This window comes from Leuresthes tenuis, unplaced genomic scaffold (genome assembly GCF_036924035.1).
Source record: "Leuresthes tenuis unplaced genomic scaffold, fLeuTen1.0.hap1 SCAF_22, whole genome shotgun sequence".
Taxonomy (NCBI): domain Eukaryota; kingdom Metazoa; phylum Chordata; class Actinopteri; order Atheriniformes; family Atherinopsidae; genus Leuresthes; species Leuresthes tenuis.
In genome coordinates, this window is record NW_027325376.1 from 13,093,168 (window position 1) to 13,117,478 (window position 24,311).

General features: G+C 39.6%; 1 protein-coding gene across 1 annotated transcript in view; it reads left to right on the plus strand.

Annotated features, from left to right (window-relative positions):
* The window catches only part of fgf11a (fibroblast growth factor 11a), an 88,904-nt gene extending 64,808 nt beyond the window's left edge, over positions 1–24,096 (plus strand). Inside the window, exons 4-5 of the mRNA XM_072376799.1 lie at positions 13,109–13,307; positions 15,743–24,096. Of these exons, the coding sequence (XP_072232900.1) occupies positions 13,109–13,307; positions 15,743–15,885 (342 nt within the window). The 3' untranslated portion in view covers positions 15,886–24,096. The remainder of the gene's footprint in view (positions 1–13,108; positions 13,308–15,742) is intronic.
* Positions 24,097–24,311: the final 215 nt, after the last annotated feature.

Consider the following 24,311-nt stretch of genomic DNA (forward strand, 5'->3'; position numbering starts at 1 on the left):
TGTGTAGCATACTCTATGAGTGTGTGAGTGAATAGGTGAAGGTGACATTTAGTGTTAAAGCACTTTGAGTGGTCACATTGACTAGAAAACCGCTATACGAGTCCATTTGATTGTTATGGAAGTGGTTTACAAGTTAGCCCTGCGAATAGTGGGGCTTTCACTTATTCGTGATATTTTAAACATCTACTTGAACTTTGCAAATCAACTTAAAACATCAATAACCCTGTCGAAGTGCTTCAAACCCTAGGCTCTTCAGATAGCTGCATCTGACTATTAGAATTACAACACCAAATTGGATGAGAAGCAATGTTTGGCCATAAAAGGAATAGTAACTAACAAAGATAAGGCTGTTTGTCGATTTCCTACAGTACAATCACAACAATTTTTTGGGCTTTACCAGCTGCCGTGGTAAAAATCACCAACAAGATACCAACGTTTGTGTGCAAAGGAACTGCGTGGAAGCCCTCTCAGAAAGCATCAGAGCATACTAGATGAATTGAGCATCTACTGTCACCACAGACAAGAATGTTGGGGGTGTTTTGTGTTAAGTCAAGTTCTATTGTTGTTTTTCTGGCAATATTGTGCTGCCTAAATGTAACCTTTCGTAAGTATTGGTTAAATTAGCAAACAATCATCTTGCCTCACGGGCCTTTGTAACTCACAAGGTTCTTCAGTGTCAGAAATATGTTGTTAAAAAAAGTACTAATTTCATACATTTCTGTGAGATCAGGTTAGTGTCAGTACCGTATCCCATATTGCTGTCCTCTCATTGTTGCTGCTACTCCGTACCTATTCTCTGCATTTCTCTGTTTCATGCTTCCTCTAAGCTCTCCCCTGGGGACTCTTTTGAGATGGATGGAGGTACCAGACACTAAATAGGGAATGCCTCTACTCTACTATAGAGTCTAGGAGGAGTTGGGGAAAGGAGAGGAGAGTTGACGCAGAAGAAAAGGGAAAAGGTTAAGGAAGATATAGGGCATCAGATGGGGAACTGGATTTCATGTATTTGCAAAATGTTGCAGCTTTATCATGAGGCAACACAGAATCCTTGCTGCCTTTTGATGGCTGTCCCAGTGAGTTAAGAGGATGGATGTAAGTCCTGTGATCCAATTGATACTAATGCTCCACAACCATGTACATGTACAGAGGGTCATATACACTCTAGAAAAACATGTTCATGTGTGTATACATTTTAAACGATAATTCATAGGATGCCAGACTTAATTGGGTTGACAAGTTTCAAGTAAACAAGCTTTTCATTCTGAATTGATTCCTATAAGTGGACTTTTCTTTCTAAATTTTATGCAGTGGCATGTTGCTGCCTTGTCTCACAAAACCAGTTAATTTGGATGAATGGTCTTTGGTGATAAAGAATAGTTACCACATCCATCATTTCTCTGTGTTCTATAAGAGCAAGCAGTTCCCTTCTCTAAAGAGACTGTCAGCGAGGGGGAGTGTGAATGGCCTTCTCAAGTTATTTAGTTCACTTGGTATACCTGCAGAGCCATCGTGAAGAGTAGGTCACTGGATTCATGCAGAGACAAGGATGTATGAATTACTTACAGCTTTAAAGGACAGATTTTCCCTATACTTCAATTTCAGCTGTCGAGTCATTAAGTACATTTGCCTATTTCTGACATGCATAAGATAACTTAAGCTGTCATTTTGATTACAGTTTGTTTACACCTGGTAAACGTGTGCATTGCTCACTATGTTTAGCTTTTTTGGTCTCTACCTGAGGTATTTATTTGGTTCTCAATATGCAAAATGCTCCACCATGCTCAGCATTTGCCTGATGACTGTGTTGTATGATGTGCTGTGGCTAAAATCAGTGCCATTAGAGCAGTGAAAGTGAGCCAAAACAGATGATTTTGAGCTCTGAAATGAAAGCATTGAACTGAAAAATGTCACAAACTTTAAGGGGGAGTTTAGGGTAAAGATGGATCAAAGGGAGTTTTTACTGTATATGAATTAGGAAATAGGTAAAGTTAATGAAGAGTTAATGGCAGTTGTCTCCCAACCATAGCATTGATGAAAGTCCCATAGATCCTTTCTGTTGCAGGATCAGCACCTTGGAGAGCGCTCATGCCTGACCCTTGGACATTTCTTTTTTTCAAAACTTCTGGGTTTTTTTTGAGCCAACAGTATTATACAGTACCTTTACACTTCAGAATAGATGGCCTCTTCTGTTTTATGTCACATAATTGATAAACATTTGAGATCTAGTGTCCCTGGAAATAGTGTGTGCTCCTGTCATCCACTGTCTGATTGATTGACACAGGGTGCTAATTGAAGGTTGGTGTAGGTTGACCTTCATCCATCCAAACAGCACTGTTCCACAACTGCTCTGACTTTTAAAGATTTAAAGTTTTTAACTAAGTATCATCTGAGCACTCTGTTCTTAGGGCTTACCAATGTTTTGCATCTTGAGGTGCATCTTTTGTTAAGTCCTTCATTTATCTTTGACTTGTATAAGGATATGAGAGCCTCCTGCTCCTGTCTTCTCCTGTAGTTTACAGTTCCATTCTTTGTTGCCAGGCTCACAAATTGCACTCTATTTTTTATTTATTTCTTGTCTCAAAATTGACCAAACTGTTGTTTTAACCTGTGATTGAGATCAACCCCAAAACCTTTTACCTGCTTGGCTGATGAAGAAATGATAAAGAAATAGCCCACACCTATCAGAAGAAAAGCTACTGAGTCAATTATCAAGTAACATTTGATCCCCTTAAGCTATAATTACTTACCACATCCTCAACTTTGGATGTGAATATCCTCAAATCAAAGCTAAGAGAAAACAGGAACTTGAAATATTGTAAACCAATTTGCAATCAAATATTTCCAGGAATAACGAGAGACGTATCATCCAAGAAGACACGAAAGTGCTTTTTAGCGCAAGCTGAGACCAAAAACAACAAATATAGATTGCAATAATATATAGTTCTATAATGATAATGTTTAGTCATATCATGATCTGAAAGGTGTATGAGTGGTCGGATCAGCCAAATGATTTGTTACATTCTGAATAAATATTATAGCAGATATAATGTAATAATATGATATAATAAATAATAAATGAATAACATGAAAAGTTTAAAAAGTTATTTTTTTAATCATAGTTTTCAGACGTTGTTGGTGAAAGAATAGTAGAATAGCCAAGTTTATTAATCAGGCTAAACTAGCAGAAGTGATAAGTGGCTTCAAAGCATCTTATTCTGCAAAAATCTGAGACAGCCTTTATATTCTGTGAAAGTAATGCCAAAGTCAGTATAGCAGAGAATTGTGTTTTATGTATTTTCTCAGCATTTAAACCGCCTTCAATATTTTGTACATGGACTGCAGGGTATAATATATATGTGCATGCTTGTATGATGTACATGTAAATGTGCTCACCATGTACTATGTACCCTCTCATGCGCAAACAGATGCACCTGACAGGTGGTAAACTGGCGATTAGTTAATTCCCTCAGCAGCGACTTTTTACAGTATGACTTGATGGCCGAGCTGCTTGCACTCACGCCCACCCACAGTCAGACCCACAGTTCTCCTCCTCTGACCTTCCTCACCCACCCATCGGATCAGAAAATGCATGTCTTCTTTTCACTGAGTCAGCACTCTAGTTTCCTCTTCCCTTCCCATCTTTTCTCTCTGCATGTGTCTTTCTCCTCCTGTTTTGCACTCCGATCGAGTCGCCCCGCACCCCCCCCCATCATACAGGCACACCTTTCTGCTGTGATGTGACAGCAAAGGTGTGCGGACACATGTGGCCTTGAAGAGGGAGATGGCGAGAAAAGGGAAAGATGGAGTAAGGTTGGGAGGATGCGGGTAAAAGAGATCACCACAAAGAAAAGAGGAAAAGAGAGGGAGAGCTGAAAAAGCCAGGACAGAAGAAATGTGGGTTATCTTTGGCTCTCTTTGGAAAATCCCCAAATGCACAGCAAGGGTCTGACTGTCAAGGTGAGAAGCAGAGGACATCCCTCCCTCCCTCTCTGCTTCTTCCCCTTGTGCACCCGTCTGCACCCTCTCCAGCTGTTCTCATTACACTCATTTGTGTGTGTGTGTGTGTGTGCATATGTGCTTTCATCTATTATTTTGTCTATGTGTTTGTGTTTCGTGTGCACATCTTGTTTATTCGTCCTTTTGTGCAGTCAAATATCACGAACGTGTGTTTACATGTAAGCTCAGGATGATGTTTCGACTGTGTGTATGTGTGTGTGTAAGGTACCATTTGACTGGTCCACTTGTGTGTGCACTGTCTGGATACTGTAGAGCCCATCAGGCCTGGTCGAGCTCCAGCACTCCTCATGATGTCCCTGTAAATGTCAGAATGCTGGCACTGATGACGACCCCTCTCTGCCTGAAGCGCTGAAAATTCTTTTCTCCTTGCTGTTGGTCAGCATGTCCAAGACGCTCATTAGAGTTCACAAGTGCAGAGGGAGGCCATAAGGTGGAAATCAGACAGGACAAGACAGAGAGGATACAGCAGTTTAGCTTCTTTTTCCCATCAAAGCAGTCAGAAAATTGCTGTTTCTCAAGGGGGAATGTATCATTATGTGAATTAGTGTCTAATGTGAAATACAACCACTTATTTTTATGTCTAAATATATCTTGTTACACACAGTTCGCTGTTTCGCAAGAGGATTCTCCTTTTGGCGCTGTCACTGCTCTTCCCAGCTATACAGGTGTTCAGCAATGCAGCGGTTCTTCTGTGGGTCTGATTGTCATTGAATTTTCATTCAATTCACCCCGTACAGAACTTCAATATTCACTGGATGCAAACTGGGAAGAAAGACGTATGAGGCGGTCAGTATATATAGTTTTCAAAATAGTTGGGAATTTGTGTGAAATGTAAAAAATAAAAACTGAATTTAATGAATTGCAAAGCTCATAAATTAATATCTTACTTACAATAGAACAAAGAAAACATATCAAATGTTGATGGCAAAACATTTTACTATTTCATGAAAAGTATACGGTTTTTTTTTGTATTAGATGGCACTTTTTTCATTTTGTTGCCATTTCTAATACTGTTCTAGAATAAATCATCCATCCATCCATTTTCTATACCGTCAATCCGTTAATCGGGTTAGAATAAATAATTTCTGGGAAAATAGGAAAAATGTTTTTAAAAAAAAAAACATTTACCTAGGGGTCATAATAATTTACATCCAATGGAAAGCAAATCTCAAATCATTAATTTTGTTGGTGGGTTTCTGCTTGGGCTTGTAGAACTAGTCAGAGTCGAATGGGTTTTGCTCCCTGTCTACAATATGTTAACATGGAAACACATTGACTAATACATGTGGGACTTAATGTTGTACAATGCCTTCAAAAGTTCAAATCTGTCATTTTTATGAAGAGAATCATAAAAAAAAGCCAGTTGTAGTAAAGATAGTCACAACCTTTATAAACGTATCATAAAAGCTCCTTGTTTTTGCAGTGAGCTGTCCTACAATAACAGAGTGGAGCCACATGCAGCGGCAGTGAGGATGACACATCCTTTTTTCAGTGTGAAACATCTTTTTGTCTGTGGACAAGTCCTAACAGCCCAGTGTACAGTCAAAGCACACGTCAACCAGAAAGTAGTTTGCTTATAACTGAAGCTAGCAGACCGGTGCTGCCATTGAGTCAAAGCATGCAGTGTTCCCTTGGAGAATGAATGCTGAATGAAGGGGAAAATATGAAATTTAAAGGAACAACACGGATGAGAATGTAAAAGGAGATACTACCAGCAGAGCTGCTTTTGTCTGTGCTTTAATTAATAATGATAATTATGCCTATCTTTAGAGAATTGTTTTTGCAAGCTCCCGTGATGCTTCCTCAGCTGTTTGTCCTCAATTAAAGTTGTTTTTCTGCTCATCTGCTCAGATAATAATCAGCTTTGCTGGTAAATACGCTTTTGTGAGGCTAACCTTGCTCTGTGTGCTTTTGGTGCAATTATTCTCCAGGTAAGAGTTGTACTTGCACATGTGTGTAAATGTGCATCACTGACCGTGCAGAGACAAGCAGATCTCATTTTATTTCTCCGTCCGGTTCGGCCTCTGCTAGACTCCTGTGGCGTCATCTGTTTTAAATAAAACTTTCAGCCTACGTTTTATCCAGCAGTTAGTCATCATATGGTGCAGCTTCAGAATAACCAATAAAGCCGGAACATTCACTGAAGCAGGTGCTTTTGGGGAGAAAGAGAACAGCTTCCTATTCATGATCAATCCAATATATTTTTATAACCCCGCCATTCACTTAAACTTTCATTCCTGCAGGATATTTTTTTTATGACACATGTATTTTATTGGATTGTAAAGTGAAGAGACAAGAGGGACAGCTCAAAGAAACAAGGCTGCAGATGTGGACTGACAGACAGTCGATTGACAGATTTGAAACTGTGAAGCCAAATGTGGACTGTTGAACTGAGCGATGACACCATGCTTCTCATCCTGATAAAGCAAAGAGCAGAATACCTTTTGACTGATATTTTTTTAACATTTTCCTTTCAGAAAAAAGTGGCTACACAATGGTGTGGTGGGTTAGCACTGTCACCTCCAAGCAAAGAGGGTTCCTGGTTCGAATGACAGCTGGGACTTTTCTGTGTGGAGTTTGTATGGCTGGAAATAAACTAGAGTTAGATTTTTTTTTTTTTTATTTTATTTTGGTTGGAAATTTGCTTTTTGCAAATGTCAGAGAGGAGCGGATGAGCTTAATGTGACAATTAAATTCTTATACATTACAGAAAATGAATCATGCATCTTACAAATGAATGATCAGAGCAAATGCTGAAGAGACAGGAGGTTGCTTAAACTTACTGTCAAATAAAATCTATGTAGGTGTTTCTGAAACAATATGTCTACCTTCAACACAAATCACAAAGTCAATGTAAGGGGCTTTCAGGTGGAGTGGATGGGATGGACCCCAGAACTTAGAAGCAGGAGACTTTAGGAGCTCTCTTTTGGTTATTTTGTCAAGTTTTATTTCGATTATTATTTTGATTTCACTCTGTTTGGTTTTGCTTACGGACCAAACATTCAGTATGTAGGGTAAGGATTGGGAACAGATTGTGGTGTTTACAGCATCTTAGGAAGCTCAGTTTTCTTAGTTGTCTGTCAGATAACCACTAACTATCACACATCTTGGAAATATAACTATAGGCTATGTTCATAAAAGTAGCACAAATAGCCGGCTGTGTTTTTATCAGGATCCAAATGTTGCACATGCTGTGGCCCTTCCCTGCATTGTCTGAACAAAGCCTTGTAACGTAAACTCACCCGTGTGTGAATGACAAAGCAATTACTTTAATTGCCGAATGAAGCCAGCAGTGTTTCTTATTTGATGCCTGGAAAGGACTTAGTTGTGTCACAGTAGTTGAACATCAAGCATTAAACCGTGTGTGATGAGTTTGATTTTACATGTAATTAAGTTTGGTAGAAAGTCAGAATTGCAAATGAAAAAAAAACTCTGTTTAAAAATGTAAAATTTGCATTCAGTTTGGTGAACAGCACAAAAAAACACGAGCACTTGACTTGGAGCTTGACTCATCATTTAGCTCACATCATTTCCTGACAGCTGTAAAGATGTATGTGCTTCCACTGTAATGTAGAAATCGCACAAACTTGTGCGAACACATGTCCTCTGGGATATGTGCAATGGCTGTCTACAACTTTGAGTCTCTGGATTAACCTGCGTTTGCCTGTATATAGCTTGTAAGTCACTTTAAGTTTTTCATGCTTGGTTGCTGTTTCGCACTTCCAATCAAAGCCAATTTTATTTATTTTTTCTTTTATGCTACCCTGGTGCCTATTGACTTCTCACAGAGATTTTACATGGAATCGACCAGCTGAGTGTATGTGGGGCTCGTTGGTTAAAGGCAGGTGTGCCTGCACACAGAACTGAATACTGACTGTAGGAGTCAGTGGATGGAAATGAGATGAAGCGTTGCTTTCCCAACAATTCTACCACACTTTCTCTGTTTTCTTCCTCCTCGTCTCTCGTCTTTTTCCCCTTGTTTCATTTCTCTTTGTTTTCCCCTCTTCTTGTCTCTTTTCCCTGGGCCGCATCCTCTCTTTCTCTTTGCTCCATCTCTGAGAGTGAGTGATGAGGGAAAGAACCGGCCCATCCGTCACTTTGGATGCTCTGTGTGTGTGTGTGTTGTTATGTCTGTATGCATGTCATCTGGTGCCGGGTGGCCTCCTACTGATGTAAGAGGGATCCGTCATGTCTCTCTGTCACAACAGCAGACACGCGTGAGTGGATGTACACACACCCTCGCACAGATAGCTAAACACATACACACACGCACACAATCTTAGCTCAACGATCTGTAAGACAAGATTAGTGTCATTTAATGTCATTTCATTTTATTGCCGTTTTTATCTTTGAATCTGTCTTCCTGTTCTTCTGTTCGACACTAAAAATCAGTCGAAGTCTGTCATGGATAAATGAAAACATCTCTCCAAAATCTGTTAAAAAGAGCTTTGAAGATGCCGATAGTCCCTGGAGTTTTGCAAGTCTGTAATGTATGGCATTACCGCTGCATCTCTGAGGAGGCATTTTCGCTTATTTCTGCTCAGTGCTTAAAAAGCAGCACATAAAGAAACCTTGTGTGGTTTTGTGGCCTTTCCCCGGCTCGAGTGGTTTTAAACATGCTGAAAGAGATCCTCTGGGGAGAGCTGAGAGTTATGGAGTGGCAAATAGACATCAGTTAATTTTGGAGCATCAAGAGCAGCAGCAGCGACAGTGTTTGACTGTATTTGGAGCAGCCCCTGCTGAACACAAAAGGAACTGCAGGGATGATAATGATGTCTGAATTGTCGTCCTGTGGACTGGAAGGAGGGTAATGGGACTCAGGTGACAGACAGTTTTCACTGTTTTATAAGATGGAAGCTTGAGCTCGTTTAGTGCTCTGCATGAAGAGGTGTGAGGAAGGCGGACCTCTACTTTTTGACAAAGAGGAAACAATCTGTCAGAAGTCTGTTCAGAGTAATCTGTGCAAACAGATGTGCGTATGTCCCCTGTGTGTGTGCAAAGAGAATAATGTGTCTATATAAGTGACTGCTTAATAGTGTGTTATCCCATAAAGCAGCATCACTGGTGGCACCCTGAGAGCGTGTTTGCGACTAAGTACATGAACTAAGACAGAGAGCTTTCATTTCAGCCTCAATTATTGTAACATTTTCTATAATATTTCAACAATTATAACACAATAACAAATTTTGCAAACATTTTTAACAATGTCTGATTTAAAACAAATAGGTCAGATTAGCACACTTTGTGGCTCATAGAGGGGAGCGTGCTTCTGCGTGCAGTCATGCATGCAAGCTGTACACAAGTCTATCTGCTTTGCTGCTGGGGGGGGTCTGTCGGTGGAGCACTGTGCTGAGTTACACAGAGACAAATTACATGAAATATTAAAAGTGTATTTGGCAAAGGGAATTCATAAACTGCCGATTCTTTGAAAGCAGCACACACAATTTTGCTCCTGCTTATTGTATCGTGTTTACTGACTGGAGGTCTTTTTGTCTGTAAACCCTCATTTGATTTAAACAAGGGCTCTCAAGAGCATTATCACGCCGTCTTCTTGTCGGCGCCAAATTCCAGTTTTTAAACACTGTGTTTAGTTTCTGTCAGAATTGCAGACACTTTGATTAGATGACAGATCAGGAAAGAGCCTGCTCTTAAACTTCAGTCTGAATCATCAGGAGTGTGAGAGGACTTGACATCTGGATGGGGTTGAAATGCTGTTAGGAAGACACCAGCTTGCAGTTTAATGGGATGTATTAGAGGGATCTTGATCATCTCTCTTCACAGGGACATGTGATTTTTGCAGGTTCATGTGGAGAGATCCTGGAGAAACAAAATAAAGATTATGCAAATGTTTCAGTGCCAATGGATACGTCAGACAGGTACATTTAATTATCAGGAAAAGAAAAAACAAACAATATTTGAGGTCGACAACTGTCCCATTTTACTTTTTTTTTTAAAAATATTTCCTATATGATAAGTTTAATGACAGGATGTCTGTCATGGAACAGTAAACAACTCATAAACATATGAAACATGACAAACCTCAAACATTTGTTCGGGGTTTAAACGCTATTAAGTTTAGACACCAATATTTTTATATATCCGTGCATTAGAATGATATGCAAACTCTTATTATGATGCATCGCTACTACTGCTGATGCAGGTGGCTGAGTGCTCATTTTGAATGTAAAGTAAATTATCGCCAAGATGATGAAAGATATCAAAACTGTTTGAAGAACAACACTGATTCATGAAAACGTTCTGCATTTCCTGTTTCCTGCATTTCATTGTTGCCATCAAGGTTGTGCTGATGTGGCAATCCCCTCTTTTTTTAATTGAGATTTTGGGAAATGTGTTGCTTGTCAGCACCTCTGTCAGCATGAATGTCAAATGAAAGTCACATGAAATCAAATTATTAATTGTTTGTATGTGATCTGTCTTTCAAGACCGCCCTACTTCTCAGAACTTTCCTATAAGATTTAGGTTCATGCGTGCAGATCCGGTCGATAATTACCTTCAAAGAATGTGTGACCTCTAGTGGTCTTGAGAGCAAATGCATGTGAAGGGTGAAAATAGCGTCCATGATGATATGACCTTGCATTTTTTCCCCTAACCATGGTTCTTTTTTGATTTCTAACCCTAACGAGTGATGCTATTTTCTAAAGCCAACCTGAAAGTGACAGCGTTTCATTGTAATATGTTGTGTATCTTGTAAAGTGTCGTATGAAGAATGTATTTTAGACCTAACCATAATCATTTTCTTATCCTAACCAAATAGTATCCAAACAGGAAGTCACAAAAATGTTTTAGTATATTGCTGTTGCGTTATTGGCTGAACATATGATGGTCTTGATCTCATGTCACACAAAGGACCGTGGCTGAAAGCTGCTCCATCCAACCCACATCTTTCTTCATAAAGAGGACTCTGTAGCCTCTTAAACGAAAAACTGGATAACAATGTCTGCTCTGATGTGGAGACACTCATTTAGTACCACTCAGTTCGAATGGTACTTTACAAGATGCCGTTATGATCTACAGTGAGGAGAATGAATAAATGACCTATATGACCGTTTCAGTTGGAGGACTTTATGGTCTTTCAATATTCATCAATTAGCCATAACATTATGACCACTTGGTAATATTATCTATGCCCTCTTCATGATGCTAAAACAGCTCCAGTCAGGGCATAGATATTTGAGGGAGTCTTGGAATCTCTTTTATTGGGACATTAACAACAGCATCATCGTCACAGAAGTGTGTGCACAACTAGGAGGCAGAAAGTGGATTGTTTTACGGAGCCAAGCTCCTAAACAGAGATAAAAAGGCAGTTAACTGTGCTAATCACCTGAAAAAAGGGATGGAAAGTGTTAAAAAATTCGAAGAGGATTACAACACTTTGCACTTTGGAGCCAGGCTTTGCTCACTTCATGCAAAAAAATTCTGATCCCGTGCCATAAGACTTATATCTTGTAACCACAAAGAGAAAAGGAATAGATCCATTTCAGGATTCACCTGCATTCAGAATTTCCTTAGGGTTAGGGTTAGTTATATTGTCAGTAATGTGTATCAGGCAACTCAGTTATTCACTGATAATAGTGACAACTTGCTTAATTTGGGACAGTAGCTTGGACTACATCGTTTATATCGATAAAGTCGTCATGACAGACTGCATTGAACATTACATTACATAGTAACATTCAAAGACTCTTGAATCAAATAGGAATTGATTTGTCTTGTACTATCAGAGTCATTTCTGTTAAACGTTGCAGGTTGTAAAGCATATCTTCTATGGTTGGAAACTGAGGTAGCTGCTAGCTATGGAAATATTTCCAATTTCACTTAATAAGTGTGGTCTTCCATGTTTTTTTTTTTTTGTAGAATCAGAAGGCCCTCCTATGCTCAAGGTTGGTTATGGAACGGTGAAAACTCAACCTCAACACACTCACTCCTGTTGAAACACAACAAATACATGACACATACTCAGTTTGATTCATGGATAGAAATTAATCAGTCAATTAATGAGCTTGAGCGTGTCTGTATGGAGGGGGTGTCAAACAGTGATCAGGCAATACAAAGCAGGTTTTAATCTTCTGAAGCTGCATCTGCGTACACACATGGACAGAAAAGATGAGACGCCATGTTGTAGTGCAAACACACTTGATGATGGCTGATTACATCTTCCATAGACACTGCAGACCTTTAAATTTCACTCTGCGCTAATAGAGCAATGGTAATGGGTGGCGAGGAAATGACTGGCTGCCTAAGTGAATGGATGTGTAATTAAAGAACGGACGATACAGTCAATGTAATTAGCTTGTTTATGTGCAGTACAATAGATATGGGCAGACACTGAGGCTGGGCAACAGACTGAAAGACAGAAAGATAGAGAGAAGATCTAGAAGTCAGAGAGAAGGAGGAGTGAAATGGGAACGAAGAGAATGAGACATAGAGAGAGAACAAACTCCTTATTCAGGCCTTTTCTGCTCACCCGTCACATCAAGGCTCCAAATCAATCCTGCAAATTGGTTTGTTCCTCGACAAGGTTACGAAATGACAGAGGAATGGAGGGAATGAGGTGGAGAAGGAAAGGCATAATATGAGACAGAAAAGGAAGATGTGAGAGCTGCAACAAGAGAGAGGTAGTGGTGGGCAGGGCGGGGATGTCCTGCTCTTGACGTATTGTCTAATGCAGAGCAAAGCGTGTCTGTGCATGTGTGTGAGCTGAAGGCCAACAGCAGGGTCATTAAACTATGAAGGAGGGTGAAGGATCCGGGTTGATTGTTGTTTGTTACAGGTAAACTGAGCTGGCTGAGTTATGGCATCTTGGCTCAAAAATCACTTTGTCCATGTGGCAAAAACTCGTCAGCTCATACAGGACTGAGTTTGTTGATGTGTGTGTGTACTTTGTTAATGCAGCCGCAGATGCTCCTGTAACCCTGTCACAATGAAATGTGGAGCCCATTTCCTCCCATTCCCAACTGAGCCTGTGGAATTGCAGAGTAAATATATAAATAATTGCACCGATAAAAAATGGCTCCCACTCTAAAGTGTTATTCTTCTCCTCTGACCTGATTCATGCATGTGTGCGTTGCAGGAACACTTCACACCAGAGTGCAAGTTCAAGGAGTGCGTGTTTGAGAACTACTACGTCACCTACTCGTCCATCCTGTACAGGCAGACCCAGTCGGGGCGGGCCTGGTACATCGGCATCAATCGGGACGGACAAGTCATGAAGGGAAACCGCGTCAAGAAGACCAAGGGTGCTGCTCACTTCCTGCCCAAACTTATAGAAGGTATATGAGCATATAAAATGGTCCAATTGACTGATTTGCACTGATGCTTGCAGAGAAGTTCTGAGTGCTTTCATAAGTTTAAAAATGTGAGCCATAACTTTCTGTTTAAATTGGTCACTTCACTATAACCTGTTTTCGGAAAACATTGGCATGTCATGAACTGAGCATAACTCAGGAGTGTGCAAAAAGAACATTTGTCAAATGCTGTTTTGAACTTGTGTCAAGAACACACAGACTTATGCATTACTGCAGCATCCAACCCCCCCAACCCCTTTTTGTTTGGGTCTGAGCAAACAATTTATTTCATGATTTCAATTGGAAGAGGCGTTGGTGTAAGCTATTGTGTACCAGCTGATTTAATTTTAATTGAGTGTTCCAGATGTTAATATATAAATATATGATAGATTAACTGTTATTCAAGCCCCTGATTCAGTGCCCCTGAATGTGACCTTTATAACCTTTATTAGCCTGTACCCCATTTCTGGTTTTGTTTAAAATGTCAATTAGTCCTTTTCTTTTCTTTTTTTCTTTTCTTTCTTTTTTTTTTAAATACATTTTATTAGAATTCATATGAGCCGAACCAATAACAGGATTACATATCCATGCCGTTTACAAGGAAAGTATTCAAAAAATCTGTGACACAAATTCATGTCCAAATCGCCAGATAAACCAAATTGTCTGCAGTAGGAGTGAGGCCTCATTTGTCATCAATCATGTGATTTCTGGGTGGACAATTCAAGCCTTGTGAAAAAAGTTTAATCTGGGATCTCTCTTCCATGCTTTGAACTTCAGTCAATGTATCTCATCCCTGATGTTCTGGCAAGTCACGGATAGGGAATCAAATTTTGGGGTTCTTTCAGGTTTTTAAAGAGAGCAGGGCGATTGCACAGCATTGCAGTATTTCTCATGGCATCGGTGCACTTTGAATTGCATTGTGTCAGTTGAAACTGCATCAAATAGAGCTGCATCACAATGAGTGTGAGTTTTTTTTACGTATCACAGCATTGCGTATGCATCTTTAATGCATGTGGTTGTTGGCACTGCATCCGGATGTGCATAACGTCAGCCTCAGTCATGGAGATGCCATCGCTCTGTACACGCTGCAACAGAAGCTGAATGGGCTTGCACTCAGACTTTCCTTGTGTGCAGGAACGCTGAGAGCGAAGTTTACTTCTTTTTAAAGACACGTTGTAATACTAATCTCAATAAATGCATCTCAGTCAACTTTGACTTGACAAAACCAAATGTAAAACATATCTGCTCAGTGCAAGTGAGAAGTTTTATTTGTAACTCTAAAATATTTACTACTACTATAATGACTGATAAAAATCCATAGCTTTTGATCAGTAAAGTAAACATATAGCTGAATGTTTCTGGATGTTTGGTAGATGATTTGGTTTATGAATTGGGCCAATAGGGGCAAAGGATTCAGGAGGGAATTAGAAGTCAACAGGATTCCTGCCTGTGAAGTTGCACAACTTCAACTAATCACTGCAAAACTGTCTATGAGCTTCTGGACATTTCAAATTTTTTACAGAAAAAAAAAAACCTCGGTCAAACCTCATCGTGTCCAGCTTATGGCTCTATGTTCTTGTTATTTCTCTCATTGGCGTTGCAAAATCATTTTGAAAATAATTTATTTGATAAAGCTCCTTTTCTCCCTCCTTTACATTCTCTATGCCTTTTCTATTCCAACATATATAAATTAGTAACCTGTATCACATCCTGCAGGTATTTAGCAATGTTAGTAGTATTTGCAGATATTAGCATTCATTCTGTGTCCACCTGTGTCTCGCCTAATGATTGCAGGTAAAATAGTTGTTATCAAGTGCTTCATTTTGCATGCAGTTAGCTTCTTTTTTTTTAGTAATAGGTTTTGCTAACACCTGCTTGCTGCATTTAGAAACAAGATGGTTTCGACAGATTAACCAAAAGCAAAGGTGTGGTCTCTAAAACCAAAATATGGCACCAAGCGAGGTCATTATAATGATAATTAAGAGGTATGTTAATGAAAACTTTAAAGCTCTCTTTTTTCCTTTTCTCTCCCCTTTTTTTTTTAACATAGTTTGTAAATGCTTGACTGATGTCACAGGGGTAATTTAAAAACAAATGAATAATTAAAGCACATAAAATATCATGGTTTATAGAAATCCAGGTCAACACAGGGGTTGAGCTGAAGACATTGAACAGTTGGGGCTGAAACCATCACATTAACTGCACCAAATACCATCTTATAACCCCAAGCCTTTTGAGGATGGCCTACTCATCAATCAAAATACTCAAAAATCAAAAATATTTTTTATTACCAAAATGTGGTAATTATCAAAAGGGAAATCATGTCCTTATCAGTCAAACGCCAAGGGAATCTCTTGGTTACATATGACTAGTCATTTAACTTTGTCTCTTTATTCTCTCTTTATTTTCCTCTCCTACAGTGGCCATGTACAGGGAGCCCTCCCTACATGATGTTGCTGAACAGAGTCCACCTAGGAAAACCCCCAAGACCTCCAGTGACTCACCAGTGCTCCAGAATGGCAAGAAAGACGCTCAGTCCAAAACCAAAACCTCATCCTCCTAGCGCAGAGACATGGAGGAGAGGAGGGGTGGATGATACAGGGCAATGGCTACCAGCGGACACCTGAACAAGGCTGTTGGGGCTACCACCCACCTGCTGCCTGTGAAATGAATCCCACAAAACACTGGAGTAAAAAGTTGGAGAAAAGGAGCAGGTCCAGGCAGAGTGGAGCTGGCAAAGGGAAAGCCCCTTTGACCTTCTCAGACCCACTCCACACCAGCCCTCAACCTTCTTATTTGATAGCCTCAGAGGTGGGAGAAACTGGGGTATAAAAAGCAATAACTCCATGAAGAGGTGAATAGTGGCCTAGCATTGTAAAGCATGTCACCATAGAGTGTTTCACCAGCTGGACGAATGCCTGCCAGCTGTCATCAGCGACATCTTTTCAGTCGACTAAACATCCCAGCAAGGTCTTCCTGGTTTTACCACAATGGGTGCAGCAAGCAAATCTGTCCCTCAGCGGCACATTTTTCACAGATTTGCTGTGTTTTTGTTTCCCTGAAGGGTTTTATGCTAATGTTAGCTTGACACAGAGCCATGCTAATGCGATCCTATCTCACAGACCCTTGCAGACTTTAGTTCCTCAGCCATCTGCTCAGTCCACTCTCCCTTGTGTGCTCAGCAAATTTCTGAGATGGCCCGAATACTTCAGCCATGTTTGTGTATGTGTGTGTACATATATGTGTGTGGTTCCTTTTTCTTTCATCCACCTTTGGTACGATTTGATTAGTTTGTGACATGGACTCAATTTTCCACTCTGAGGCACAAAAAAAAAAACCCTCCCCTCCCTCTGGCTCTGTTAATGGAGTCTGAGGCTGATCAGAAACTTTCGACCCTTAAACGAGGGGCCAAGAGCTCCCTTGGCACACCTCATAACCACACACACACACACCCAGACACTCATTTATACACTGACATTTACAAACACATGCAGGGGTTTGTATTGTGTGCACACACATTATCGCCTTGATGTCCACAGGTCAAGACAGCAGAAAATGATCTAACTACTAAACACACTTAACACAATGACATATATTAACACATGCACTCAAAACTGCAGATACAGCAGCAGATGTGTGTGCAGGTTCTGGGAGATGATGAGGATATGATCAGTGAGATCAATGTGGCTGTGGCGCTTTTTGGTCTGTGTGGCTAAGGGTCACAGCATCTGCAAACTCTCATTCAGCGTGATATTCTTGTTCGACAGAATTAACGGCAAACACTGATTTATTACATTTTTGCATTGAAATTGGGCTACCATCTGATAGTGAATAGATACTGCTGAAAACATGCCATCCCAACCTGCCCTCAGGCCAGAAACCCTGCATTCTGCAAGCCATAGTCCATAACTTTAAAGAGCAGTTTTAGCCATTTTAAAGCCTAAGAAAAAAGTCCCAACCTGACTTAAACCTACTGCATTTTATATTTCCATTTGTTGCCGACCTTTTGGCAAATGCAACACATTGCTACCAGTTCTAGGCAGGTCTTCGCTCCAGAAAAAAAATCTAAGTATCCACGACGTATTTCAGTTATATGATGGTAAAACTGCTGTGTCAACACCCTCAAAAAGGAAATATAAATCCTTGCAAAAGGCATTTAGATTTTCTTTTTCTTATGTCAAAGTTTTAGTTCAAGCAGATCATTTCCCGTTGTTACATGAGTACACAATAAGTACACAGATAAATCAGTGCATTGCAATGTTTAATGTTTACGGCATTGCAGGTTTAAAACATCATCAGATTAATTGGTGATTAATTGGAATACAAAAAAAATACTTTTTTGTATTTCACACACTTCTTTTAAAGCCTGTCGTGCATTTCTCACAGTCAAATTCCAAATTGTCATGTGACACTGTGATGTTTGTTTCTGGGGTCTGGCAGAATATTTATTCTTGCTTCAGAAGGTTACTAACTGAGTGAAATGACCTGTTAATATAAAGCCATGGTGAGAGCTGGTTGAATTTTAATGATAAGGAAAGAAGCTTCAATACTTTATTGTACCCTTTAGCATAGGGAAGGGTGTAGCATTTAATCTTTTATGAAAGCATTCAAAGCAGAGCTTGAATATTTTCATCACTCACGCCAATTAAAGTTCATGAAAAAGAAAATGTAAGAAGAGGAGGATGTGTGTGGGCAACAAATAACAACCAAATATATGACTCCCTTTCTTTTTTTACTGCTGTAAACATAACATTGACAATGAAGTCATATTTTCATTGTTTTGTCCAATCTGTAGGAAACAACATGGTGAGAACACGCAAGGACAGTATTAATGAAGTGTTTGTTGTTCATCATAGCAACTGTTGTAGTTTCACCACAGCAGACCCAAATTCCCATCTGTTTTTTTGTAGTATAAGGTAGTCTTTTTCTTCTAAGTCCTCAAGAACTCTTCGTGTTTATCATAAAGATGAAGGGAAAGTATATAGAAAAGACAAAGAGGATATTTTTCTAGCATGTAATCATACCTCTGAATTCTTAGCAGCTAAAAACATGTGTGAGAACAATGAGGAACAGCTACAGGAGTCATGAGAGCTCCAACTCCATATCCCTAGTTTTGTTTTTTTTCATTTCCCTGTTCATTTCTGTTAAATGATACTTTATTAATCCCCAAAAAGAAAATTATATGGTTGGAGTATAAATAGATGTTATAGCTATCTTATTGTTAAAAGCAGATGACAAAATAGAATAAAATTGTATGAAGAAATATGTACTTTTTAACAAAATATCCCAGTTTGGGATGCAGAGTTGTACTGAGGCTGAATTCAAACTGCATTGGAAGTGGAGGATGTGGGGTTTGTTGTGTTGGAGACAAATTCCAGGGAAAATATATCTTTGCCTCTGCTGCAGTGATCTTCATCACTGTGTTTTGATCAGTCTTTGATGAGCCACCAAACTATATGAGAGTGTATGCTTAAATAGTCTATATTTATACTGTCTTGTTTAAAAAGTCCGGCAGACTTTAAAAAAAAAAAAATCCTTTTCTGAAGGTTTTTCTCGTAAATTTACTCTGAGAGGTTTTTTTGCACTAATGCAAAGATCGATTCAAGCCTTCTTTATTTGTCAAGTTATTGGGTTTTGAAAATTCCTAGATGGTGATTACATGACTGTTTTTTCTTTCTTCCAGAGGAAAATTAAGAAGCCAAAGTCATATTCGTTATTACTAGTGAAAGCGATAGCTGTTGTACATAGCGTTAGAATGATGGTTTTAAATAGGGAAATGAATGGAAAGATAAACGTGTTAGAATTAACTTTGATCGCATTTTGACTGACATTTGTTTGGTGGAATGTGCTGGAAAAAGACGATACTAGCAATTTAAATATATAGGCTACCACTCTTTCATTCAGGAGACCTCGTTTTGTGCATTTCCATTTGTTCTTTTTATTCAACATGAAAAGCAATCATTTTTCACATCATACATCCTTGGTACAATATGCCGGGCGGGGTAATTGTTTCTGCCTAATGTTTATGTATTGCTGGAAGTCCCGTGTGTTCAGGAACTGGAGGCGAGGAAACACTGACGATCAGGGTGCAGAGAGAGGGACCAAACAAAGGAGGGAAAAAGAGACAGACACATTTTCAGGAAGGATATTAAGTGATGATGAGCAGAACAAAAAGAGATTGAGGAGGGATTTATGGTAATGTGGACGGCGTTCCCTGAACACACAAACATTTACACAAGCTTCTCCTTTCATGTATAATCCTCTGCTTCCACTGAACTCATGGTTGTAAATAATAATAGGTGATAACCCGATCAGGGGCGAAGCGAGGTGCTGTGCAAAGTAATCTGCTACCTGAGAGATGAATTTAACTGTACCGCTGCTTTCTTGAGAGAGGAGAGAGGAGTGAGGAGTTGCATTATGACTTTGAGGAAAGAAAGAAATTAGATTGAGAGAGAGAATGAAAGAGGCAAGGAATAAGGAGAGGGAAAATGATTAAACAAATAAGGGACTTTAACATTTCATTATGTCTTGATTTATTCCACACAAGCTACTGATAAAACCTCACTTTCACACTAAAGACCTTAATTAAACTGTTAAATAGATCTTCAGGTTGGTGTGTTTGACCAGCCACCCCCTATGGATCAGTAAATCCAGAACACAGTGTTTGACTATTATTTAATTGCTCAAATGTTTAATTAAATCCTGCCTGCAAGAGGAGAGTTAAGACTGTGTGGGACTAGACACTGTTCGATGTAAGAAATTCAGCAAGCATGACACCGACTACCATATACTTTAAGGGCTGGGAAATCTATATTGCAATATTTTAATGTACGTGTCATCATTGTTAATTTTTAAATTTGGTCAGACTTTGAAAAAAATAATAAAAGGGCTATAGCTTTAGTTATTATTTAGTTCATGTGGAATATAGACGTCGTGAGACAGAATGTATATTATATTCTAGAAGCTGAAGTTCGTGAGTTGTTTATGTGAGCATAGTTAAAGGGGCACTCCACCGATTTGCACCAGCAAAACACTGTCCTCCTTTCATCAAAGAGCTCACGGGTTGTGTGCTCATGTAATCAATAACAACCTATACCTAATGTAAAAGAAAACGCAACCTCTAGTGGCCGTGATTGCGTGAATGTGACAATGGCAATGTAGAAAGAATGTATTTTATCCCAAACCATGATCGTTTTTTTATCCTAACCAAGTGATCCTCATCAAGACATGTCAGATGTTGATTTTAGAGGTTTAAAAAAACAACAACTGACTATTTAGTAAGTAAGAAAATATGTAAAATGAAAAATATCATATTGTGGGTTGTCGGAAATTGGGGCAAACTAATTACCAATTCTTCAGATTTAAAATGTCTTTTTCCACAGTGCTCCGGCTAAGATAGACAGCAATGTAACACAATGATACACACACACAGATCAAAACATAACATGTAAAAATGACAAAAAGAAACATCCCAATTTCAAAGAAGACACTAACTTCCAGTACACACTGTTACTTTAATTCTCAGCATAGCTCTTTTAATCTGTCTTTTGTCAGACTCTATGGATGTGCTGTATGAGATCATTGGAATGCCCCTTTAATCAAATGAATTAATGCCATTCAGATGCAAAAGAATTATAGCACATGAGACGACACCTCCGGAGATGTGTACGTGAATTCACTTTTAATTTGTGTTTAGTATTTGTTGTGCAGTTATTTAATTTCCTTCTTCTAACTCTGTTAAAGTGACTATAAAGCCCGACGATTTTATTAAAGCAAGCCATCAGAAGCTCTTTTCACTCCTGCGTCAGTCAGCACCGACATTTAGTGACAGATTCATTTCTCAGTTGGCCATAGAGCTATTGCAACTTGTGAGTGGATTCAGCAGTGAAGTGCAATCCATTAGGTGTATCTGCCATGTGAAGTTGCACTTTTCCACTTGAATATGCAGATGTGTGGGCTCTTTGTTCCAGTTTGCAGACTGTTCTTCGAATTGTCGTCCTCATGCCATTAAGCCCAGACATGAGATCTATGTAGGTGTTTTCGGATAATGACACACTTATTTTGTATCAACTGAAATTAGAGTGATCATTTATGATCAGATTAATCATATTATATTTTTGGCATGGATTTAAAAAAAAAAGGAAAAGTGAAAACTGCTTTGTATTCTGTTTGCAGTGCAACCTATTTCACTTTTAGGGTCACAGAAAGGTAGAATTTCTAAATTATTTATTGTGAGTGGAAAGTTTGCATGAGTGTGTGTGTGTGTGTGTGTTTTTTGCTGTGATCACTCTCCCTCTTTTCTTTCTCTGCTGCAAGTCTTGTGTGAAGCCTGAAATCAGCTTCTGTGTTCCAGCCTGTCTGTTCTCCAGCCTTCAGGCTTCACTTCAAACGATTCTGCTTGAATTACAGGACGTAAAGTTTGCCATTTATCTCGGCAAGCGTCTATCTTAGCACATGTTTGATTAGTGAACCCCGCCTTCCGATGGCTGAATTTACTGCTTTTAACTTGCTGATGAATGTCACTGAATTGAGCTCTAAATGTTAAATATTGGCCCTTTGGAGAGTTTGGCATCGCTATATCTTCAAATGAAAAGAGATGGGAGCGGTGTGAGTGTATATCGAGGGAAGTTAAATGATGTATATCTGATTCAGCTGCACTTTTCACACTCACGTACACACACCTCTCTCCCCCGGGGACTCCCTTCCCTTCCGTTTCTCTCGAGTCAGGGCCCTCCCTGCTTACTGAGCGAATTACAGCTGCAGAGAAAGGGTCATACAGGGTTGTAAAGGACTCGGAGAGGAAGAGAGGCATGTGTCACATAATGTGGAGTAGCTTACTCGTGCCCTCACAGCCTGCCTTTGAAGTTCCACTTCCTCTCTCCTTTCCTTTCCATTAATAGCAAACACAACTTCCCTTTAACCCTGAAGCTATATGTATGTGTGTGTAGATATTTTACATCACACTTATCAGCTTTGGTCATTGTATGCAATTTTGTGCAACTGTAAACGAGTATCTCCCTGTGTCCATTTTGTGTTGTCAACAAGGGACAAAAGGGAGGGAAGAAAATGGAGGATAAATCAGAGGCCAAATCAATGTGCAAGAGTCCTTGGGCAGAAAGCAATAAACTTCATTAACAAGGTGCAGCCACATTATCTGGGAAAGTATGGGAAGAAAAACATTAATATTGATATGGAAACCAATTGCGTGTTTTATTAGAGCTTTTATTTTTCTAACACTTTGCCCTTTTTGTGTGCCGTTTAAATGTGTGTGCGTGCATTACTTTGAGGTGGAGTCCCTCCACATCTGCAATGCAGCAGAAAACACAAAAAAGAGAGAGGGAGGACGCGAGAGGCTCACGTGTTCCGACAAAAGAGCGAAGCCTTCCTCGGATGGATTTAGTTTTAGTTTTTAAAGTGCTTCACGAAAAGGTTCCTTCATATTGGAATCCAGAACACTTCATGTTACATCCCGTGTTTAGGTAACCCACAGATTATCTTCATACACATGAATTTGTTTTCTGTGAAGGCACACCCACTGTCCCTGGACACATCTGCATTGCACACACCCACAGAGCCCTGCATCACGCCAGCGCAGATGTGGCTGGATGAGGTGACCTTTACAAGGCGACCACAGAGGGACTTTCACCTCTCACCACCTAATGCACCACACATCTTTTAGTGGTGACTTCACTCTCTTGTGTTTCTTTACTTTTTTGTTTCAAGAGTGTTTTGGGTGTTTCTCTGTTGAATTGCTGTGAATTGTAATGAAATGAGAAAAAAATATGGTTCTGGAATCCATTGTAATTCCCTGTTAGTCTATACATGTGTGTTGGCTTGATGTGTTTTATTTGCTGTTCGAAAACATATCTGTGTATTTTACTGTCAAATCGTGGGACAATGAATAGAAAAAGCTCAGTCAACAATAAGTGAGGAGTTGTTAGGTTTCAGACCTCTTCCTTCTGATCCCCCAGAATCCACCTGTCAATCGCAGACTGACTGTGTGACCTCCAACCTTTCATCTGGATTTTAATGTACTGTTCTGTCTCCTCCTCAAACAGACACACATCCTCTACGTGTGTGTTTATCTGTGGTCAGTCCTTGGCGTTTTCTTTTTTTTTTTTAAACTTTTCTGTCTTTTCTTTGTACTGCATGGACGATCAAACCTACTGTGAGTCTTCCAGAAAGATTTCAAGGAAAACATCATTATCTTACTTTCCTTCTTGTCTTCCAAATGCAAAAAGAGAGCTTCGGTCTTCCAGTTATCAAAGCCACAATGACACTATTTTTGTATTCTAATGGGGCAAAAATTATATCTATTTATCCCTCTATATAAATATATCCATGCAAATGTGGCTGGGGTGCAGTAACTCTCCCTGTTGCCTGTAAGGAGGAATAACAAAACTACTATCTGCCATCTAAGCCCATGAATCACTTAGAGGAAGGAGCTAAAAAGAAATACAGAGAGTCCTGGAGCTTGCAGACTGGAACTCCTGGGTTGAGGTAAAGGATCATAGATGGGAGCGACTACGAGCATGCATGCGCCAATCATTTACTGGACACCTTCCAAGACGCAGTCGTTACCCAATATTTACTCTTTGACCCCTTAAACCTCTTGATCCCCTTCCCTCCCAACTTCTCTTACTATCCCAATCTCTTGTCTCTGCATTTGCAATATGATCTGTATTTATTTCTATAATAACTTACACCAAGTCAAGGGAGACATATTATTGGATATAATTGAATAAAACAAACTAATATATTTGTATGATTGTAACTAGTCTCTGGAGAGTCTTTTTTGGGGGGTGTGGATGGAGGGAAGTTGTAGCAGTCGGTTCAGATCTCTGACTCTTCTCTCTCCTCTGTGCTAAACATATACGGTACACAAGTTCACTTTCACATGATACCTTCCTTCCTCGTCCCCACCGTGCCAATTTGTCACTTCCTGCCAGTGTAAAGATAACGTAGAAGGGTTGGCCGTGGATCAGGGAA